The 8,020-nt window shown below is 38.1% G+C and overlaps 1 protein-coding gene across 2 annotated transcripts; it reads left to right on the forward strand.

The window, feature by feature from the left end:
• Positions 1-2,115: 2,115 nt before the first annotated feature.
• Positions 2,116-6,621, forward strand: LOC108427426 (toll-like receptor 5). 2 transcript variants are annotated; one of them, XM_017697547.2, is made up of 2 exons: positions 2,116-2,297; positions 3,364-6,621. In XM_017697547.2, exon 2 carries the CDS (start codon positions 3,374-3,376, stop codon positions 6,008-6,010), a length of 2,637 nt encoding a protein of 878 aa, XP_017553036.1. In that variant the 5' UTR covers positions 2,116-2,297; positions 3,364-3,373; the 3' UTR covers positions 6,011-6,621. The 2 variants fall into 2 exon arrangements, with proteins under 2 accessions (XP_017553036.1, XP_037400397.1); XM_037544500.1 differs by lacking the exon at positions 2,116-2,297 and having other exon boundaries at positions 3,645-3,791; positions 5,114-6,621.
• The last annotated feature ends 1,399 nt before the right edge of the window (positions 6,622-8,020 follow it).

Here is an 8,020-nt window from a genome sequence, read left to right on the forward strand (position 1 = left end):
ATATACTTGGACAACAGCACATAGACACCTCTAGCCTGTCATCAGCAGTCAGTATCTGACCACCCGTCCACTACTGCCTGAATACTTTGCCATATTTTACCACTCAAATTACACGCACACTTAACATTTACTCCTTTTCTTCAATCTTAAATGAAGTGAAAACTGTCTCACAGGACTAGTCTAAAATGAGCCAACTGGCAAATTTGTTCATTAATCAGCAACCATTAAATCTCATGCTCAAAATCACTAAGCTCCTGTTCCTTTTATGTGAGAGTTTCTGCTACTGTTTGAAAAGAAATGTGACCTCTCCAGCAGCTGTTGCTTATTTTCCTGACCTTATTTCAAGAGTAAATATTTTATCCAGTGCTTCATGTGTTTTGTGTTTCTATGTTATGTGAGTTCTGCTGCTGTTTTCACTGCCTGGAAAAAGAGCCTTTAGCATGCTTACCTTAAACTGCACCCAAACTGGTCCGTGTAAAAAAAAAAAAAAAAAAAAAAAAAAATCCAGGCTGGCCCAAACATTTTACAGGCTTCAAATACTCCCTGGCATTTCTCAATGAAATACTTCCCCTTGAATATCAAAGAAACACATACAGTGGAACTGAATTATAAGAAAAGGCCATATCAAAAAAATAAAAACATACAGAAAAAGAAACAAACTACAAAATGTGCGACATATGGATAATGTGACCATCATGGGGACAGTTTACATGGGCTAGGGCTAATGTTGTAGCAGAGCTACATAGGCTGTTTTAGCAGCGACTAATGTATTAGTGAATAGACTACATCAGAAACTAGATGTCAGTTCACCTTGCTGTAACTATGTAAGAAACAAGTCAAAACATTTCAGTTGCAGGCAGGAGTGGGACAAATGATTGATTTTCTGCAGGAGCGGAAGTGGGGAACAAAAAAAAAAAAAAAAAAAAAAAAAAAAAAAAAAAAAAAAAAAGACCTCTAATTCCACTTCCAGAACCGCTTGCCGCATGCAGCAAGTACAAAAGGCTGCATATTAAAAGGCCAATTTCAGATTTTCTTAAAAGATTTTTTTAAAATTACAATGTACCGTTAAATCAACAGTTCATACAGCCCTCTATAAAAACAAAGCTGCAAAAACAGCCAATTTTAAATTCAGCATAATTTTTCACAAACACCAGCACATTAACATATATCCATCTATTCAGCCAACAGTGTAGTTCCACAGAATCATGATAAAATTACAAGGTTGTTAAAGTCTAGAGTGCTATTTGAATGAGTCACAAAGGGCAGCCCGTCAGAACACCAATCACTCGTGTATAAAAGACACAGGAAGAAAGGCAGTATATTTTATCCAGCAAGATCTGAAGGGATTTGAAAATGGTCATACAAATTACACCTTTTTCAGCACATCAAAACACACACATTTTAAGCAAATCTGAAGAAAAGAAAAATAAAGTGATTCTATGCACAAAAGTAGTTAGATCAGGTATTCGGCTTTGTGTTTTACTGAAATGCACAGAATTTATTGGTATAATTTTAAGTTGCAGCTGGTTTGTCTTACCATATACCTGCAACTAAACACTGCCTAATTCAGTAACATACTACATTTGAACAAGAACAAGAAAAATTATTGAAATTATTGAAAAAGCATTTATTTACTTATTTAGCAGTGCTGCTTTTATTCTTTTCATTCATTCATTTATTTTACTTATTTCTAATAAAGTCATACTTCATCTACCATTCCCAATGCTTGTACTAACAATAGTGAGAGAGACGTTTAAGTTTGATTGATCAACTTCACTATAATATATCCAGTAAAAAGTGGCAAAAAGGAGAACCAATAGAGCTCTTGCACCATCTCAGACACAGCATTTACACACTGATACTTCCTTGTATGAATCATCACCATCATATGACTCATTTGTGTACAGATAGAGAATTCTGATTCACAAACCCTAAAGTGATTCAATTGAGTTTAAACTTTTCCTTTGTCAAGACGTGCCATAGGCTGGAACTGAGAGCACAACTTGCATGCAGGTCATTGCAAAACCAGTGCAAAAACAGAACATGAAAAAAAGGAAAAAAGCCAAAGGGAAGTTTGGGAGGAGCAAAGAAGGATTTCATAATGTTGCGCACAGAACCTACTCTGAACAATGCACTCATCCTGTGCAGTGTTTTTATGTGGATATGGGCGAAGACTTGTTTATGCGCTTTTCTTGGAGCATTTTCAACTGAGCCCAACTGGGAGCATTTTTCCACAGCCCAGCACGCTACAACAAAAGTCAAGATATTCCGGACTGTTCAAGAGAATAATTAACTTGGTAAGAAAATATAGCTTCTCTCTTCAACAAAATAGTGTTTACACCTGTTGCTAATCTTCAGAGGCATTAAAGTGATAATGTTACTGATCATTGCAGAGCTGGGTCAATCAGTCTGCAAAATGTACAGCCTGGCTTGAAATTAACCTGCTTTTAGACTGTTAGACATTCTGAAAGCTAGGCATTGTGCCACTTTTTCCTTCTTGTCATGTATGATCGCTCATTGTTATTAACATTAAATATGAAGACTGTCATGAGGGAATGTCAGAATACATGCCTCACAGCTTCAACAGCAATTGCACCCACAGTTGTATAACAAATAGCAAAAAGACATTGGCTGCTTAATTCATTATCAAGATGTGTGGAATCTTTGGCTTAAAGGAAATCCACTGACTTTTCAAAATCTCAGTATAAATCTCAGTATAGCATACTGACTTTTTTTGGAGGGGGATATTGATAAATGTATAACAGTGAAAAACCTGACAAATATTTATCTTTGGGATTGTTCTGCCCTACAATGACCTGTGTTTCTCGCTCAGGTGTTGCTGCTTAAAAAAAACCAAAAAAAACGTTTTTTGGTTTTAACACTAAATATTTTCCAAAACATTTTGCAAAACAGTCTCATTCATAACCATTTACCATAAGTACATAAAAGCTGTCAGTTATATAACCATACAATTTAAATTTTTATTTTCTCTAGAACACAGCATCTCATTAAATAAAAAAAATCAGAGTGGTTTAATCTTATTAATTTAATTAGGCGGAATTGATCCAAAAGCAACATTGGTGGACTCCCCCTGCTAAATTCTTCAGACTATATCATTACGGAAAAGTTAAGAAAGATGGGCAGAATTCCCTTTAATTGAATGCTTTTGAAGGTAATAAAAAAAAAAGGAATAAATAAAATGTATTCCTCACACACCAGGGATGCCTCACACACCAGGTGACCTCACACACCAGGGATGCCTTCAAACACTATTTCAGCATCCTTTCCCTATACATGCCGTCATACTAGATTTTTACATGTAATTCCTTTTTTCAGCTACAATTTTTTTTTTTTACTTTCCAGGTGTTTCAGCATGACAAACAGGGTCAGCTTCACCATGCTCCTTCAGCTCTGTATCTGTCTACAGGTGGCAAATGGTTTTTCACCATGCTTCATTGATGACACCAAGGCCTTCTGTGGAGTGAGAAGACTTAATCAAGTGCCACGTCTGCCCAATTACATCACGTTTGTGGATCTAAGTGTCAATTACATTAGTGAAATCAATGAGAAATCCTTCTCTGGTCTGGAAGCTCTACAGATACTTGAAATTGAACAACAGGAAACACAACTTGTATTAAAGAAGAATGCATTCAAAGGGCTGTCCAATCTGAGAGAACTCAAATTGGGATTCAATCGCTTGCTACAACTGGAGCTGGGAGCATTCAATGGGTTGTTCAACCTTCAGACACTTAATCTCATCCAGTGCAGTTTAAATGACTCTATTCTGTCAGGTGACTATATAAAACCTTTAGTGTCCCTGGAGAGACTTACACTAGACACTAACCGTATCAAAAGGATCCAGCCTGCCGATTTCTTTTTCAACATGACCGAGTTCCACGAGCTAGATCTCTCCCACAACTGGATCAACAGTATATGTGAGGAAGATTTATTTGGTTTCCAAGGGAAAAGCTTTACTCTCCTTAAACTGTCTGACATCAAACTGACAGACATGGATCCCTTTTGGCCCAAATGGAACCAATGTGGAAACCCATTCAAGAACATGTCTATTACCGTGCTTGATTTGTCTCTAAATAGCTTCTATGTTGATATGGCTGTGCTGTTCTTCAAAGCGATCAGAGGAACAAAAATCCACAAGCTCATTCTTAGTCAAAGCCGTAGCATGGGCAAGTCAGTGGGGTACAACAACATGAAAGACCCAGACAAAGACACCTTCAAGGACCTAGCAGACAGTGGCATTCAAATTTTCGATTTGTCCCAATGCCACATTTTTGCTCTAACATATTCTGTATTTGGTCACTTGTCAGAGCTGGAGGAAGTCTCTTTAGCTTCCAACTCAATCAACAAAATTGAACATGATGCTTTTCTGGGAGCTGCACATGTTAAAATGCTTAACCTATCATACAACCTCCTGGATAAAATTGATTCCACAACATTTAAGAACTTAAAAAGTCTTGAAGTGCTTGATTTGTCTTGCAATAACTTAAGGATACTTATGCTGGGCTCGTTTAATGGACTGCCGAACTTGCTTTACCTGAATCTCAGAGAAAATTCCTTACAAACAGTGCACACATTGGCCGCACTTCCACAACTTAAGGTACTTTTCATGGGCAACAACAAAATTAGGTCCTTGTATGGACTTCTAAGCTCTGCAAGAAATGTCACAATTATAGATTTGGCTTCCAACAAATTAAGCAACGCTGAAGACATATATACTATATTAGCAGAACTCCCCCAAATTGAAAGGATCTACATTGAAGGGAATGTTTTTCTACAGTGTGTCCTCAATAGTAACTATTCTGTGCCACCTACAAACAATTTACAGATCCTTAATCTGCAATCGACCGGCTTACCAAACATTTGGTCCCAAGGAAAGTGTCTTGATGTGTTTGATAACCTTCACCAGTTGCAGCTGCTTTCCCTACAGTACAACTTCATGCAGTCACTCCCCAAGAAAATTTTCAAGGGGCTCACTTCTTTACTCTACTTAGATCTATCCTTTAACTCCTTGACCTACATACCAAATGGCATATTCCCTGACAGTCTGAGATTTATTGACCTTTCACACAATAATCTTGGTTCTGTTGACCCACAGGCTTTGAGCACCCTCAGTGCAATTAAGCTGGATGGGAACCGCTTCCTTTGTGACTGCAGCTTAAGGAACTTCCAAACCTGGCTAAATCAGTCGCAAAAGGAAACCAATATTGAAGGCAATGTCGAGGATCTGATGTGTGAGTTTCCAGAAGAGCAGCATGGTGTTCCTCTTATTTACGCTGTACTCTGTGAAGACATGGGCGACGAGGAGAACGTTGAGAATCTTCGGCTTGCCCTTTTCATCTGTTGCACAGTTTTCATTCTGCTAATCCTCACCTGTGCTATTGTTTTTGTCCGTCTACGGGGTTACTGCTTCAAGCTTTACAGAAAGGTGATCACATTTGTGGAGGGAAGTTCAAAGACACCTGCCAATGACAGCTTCTTGTATGACATCTACCTGTGCTTCAGTCCAAAAGACACTGGCTGGGTGGAGAAGGCACTGTTAAGGAAGCTAGACACACAGTTCTCGGAGAACAACTTCCGTTGCTGTTTTGAGGCACGAGACTTCCTACCAGGGGAAGATCATCTATCCAACATGCGGAACGCTGTCTGGAACAGTAAGAAAGTATTGTGCATTGTCTCCCATGATTTCCTCAAGGACGGCTGGTGCTTGGAGGCTTTCACTCTGGCCCAGAGCAAGATGCTGGAAGAGGTCAAGGATGTCTTGTTGGTGCTTCTTGTTGACAAAATACCACAGTTCAAATTGATGAAGTATGAACCCATCAGAACCTACATTCAGACCAGGAGATGTATGCGCTGGCCAGAGGACAGCCAGGACTTAGAGTGGTTCTACAACCAGATTAAACAAAGCATATTAAAGGGCACCAAAGACAAACATGTGAAAAATACTGAAACAAACCACGATGTTCCACAAATTGAAGCAGTCACTGCTTTTTAATCCACAGATACTCGCATCAGTGGACTGAGTTGGTTAATGATTTGATTTTCTGAATTATTCATTATGCATGTGTTAAGAAATGTGTTAAGAAATATGTGTGGAAGGTATTTATATCAGCTAACTTTGTTTACTTTTCTTGCAAAAATAAAATTTTTCGCAGGACCTTGCTTACTTTTGCTTAGAATACAAACTTGTCGTAATGGATATAAAACACAAAGACTCAGGAAAACAACATCCTTATATGCAATCCCATATTTACCATACTTTCAAACTTACCTCAAACTATTACGGTATTGCTACTACATTCAGCTCATTTCTATAACTTTGAGAGATGCACCAATCATGAATTTATATGGTCAAAACAGATTTCTTTATTTTTCTCCAAAGCTCATGTCATGTGTCAAATTGTTTTTAGGACCCAAACAAAAAAACCTTATTTGAATGTATTTTACATAAACTATATTGCCTTCGCTCATCTGCATTCACGTGCATATGAAATTGAGTGAGATCCTACTCTTAATTCATAGGGTTTAATATAATATCTGCCCACCCTTTGCAGCTACAACAGCTTCAACTGTTCTGGGAAGGCTTTCAACAAGGTTTAGGAGTGTGTTTATGGGAATTTCTGACCATTCTTCCAAAAGCACATTTGTGAGATCAAACCGTGATTTTGGACGAGAAGGCCTGGCTTGCAGATTCCACTCTAATTCATGCCAAAAGCGTTCTATCAGATTGAGGTCAGGACTCTGCGCAGGCCAGTCAAGTTCTTCCACACCAAACTAGCTCATCCACGTCTACATGGACCTTTTTCCGTACACTTGTGCGCAATCATGTTGGAACAGGAAAAGACCATCCATAAACTGTTTCCACAAAAGTTGGTAGCATGAAATTGTCCAAAATCTCTTGATCTGCTGAAGCATTAAGAGTTCCTTTCACTGGAACTTGGCCGAGCCCAACTCCAGAAAAGCAACCCCACACCATACCCCCCCTCTAGGCCTGTCACGATAATTACATCATCGACTTATCGTACGATAATTTTTTTAACCGCGATCATTTTTGCCGATGTCGATAATTGGCCATTGGGTTTCCGCGCAAATTTGTTTACATGAGAAAAACCACAACTACGTTAGATTTCAGAAAGTCATGCAGTGCTGCTCTCTCGCAACCCGTCTTCCCGTCAGGTGGCTATTACGGATGCCTTTGCTCGGCAGTGCAAATACAAACGCGATAGCGCAAAATGGCGCACACTCACAGATAGTGTAACTCGCTATATAGCCAAAGAGATGCTGCCGTTAAATATGGTCGAAAAGCAAACATTTATAAACTTTTTGTGAATTTGTGATTCGTATCACTGTGATTTATAGCATATACATATATGATCAGACTCCAAGTACCTTTGTGTTATGTTCAGAGTTTAAAAAGTTGAATTAATGTAAATGTTACTTTAATATTTATGTCGTTACTTAATGTTGCAATGCCATTCTTTTGCACTTTTTATTAAAGAGTTTATTTAGTTATAAAGGTCTATTGAATATTTTGTGCAATTTTCTCAGAATCCACAGAGGACAAGTGTGGTTGTATTTTATTTGTTTTATTTATTTGGGATATTAAAATATTTTCATATTGGAAGCCAAATGTCTGTTCTTAATAAAAAAGTTCATTTCACGTTAAAATGTAATTGTATTATTATGCTACTATATTATTATTGTGGCACATTGTCTTAAAGCTCCTTTGGGGAGCCCAGAAGCAAGAAAAAATTCTATAATGGCACTTTAAAATGACAATATTATCGTTTATCGCAATAATTTCTGGGACAATATATCGTTCTGAAAATGTTGTTATCGTGACAGGCCTACCCCCCTCCACCAAACTTTACACCTGGCACAAACCTAGACTCATCCACTGGATTGCCAGATGGAGAAGAGTGATTAGTCACTCTAGAGAACACATCTCTACTGCTCTAGAGCCCAGTGCCGGCACTTTACACCACTGCATTAAACGCTTTGCATT

This window comes from Pygocentrus nattereri, chromosome 14, assembly GCF_015220715.1.
Source record: "Pygocentrus nattereri isolate fPygNat1 chromosome 14, fPygNat1.pri, whole genome shotgun sequence".
Taxonomy (NCBI): Eukaryota; Metazoa; Chordata; class Actinopteri; order Characiformes; family Serrasalmidae; genus Pygocentrus; species Pygocentrus nattereri.

Bases quoted from the DNA above. Each gene is read 5' to 3' on its own strand.
- LOC108427426 (XM_017697547.2), top strand. From the start codon at position 3,374: ATGACAAACAGGGTCAGCTTCACCATGCTCCTTCAGCTCTGTATCTGT.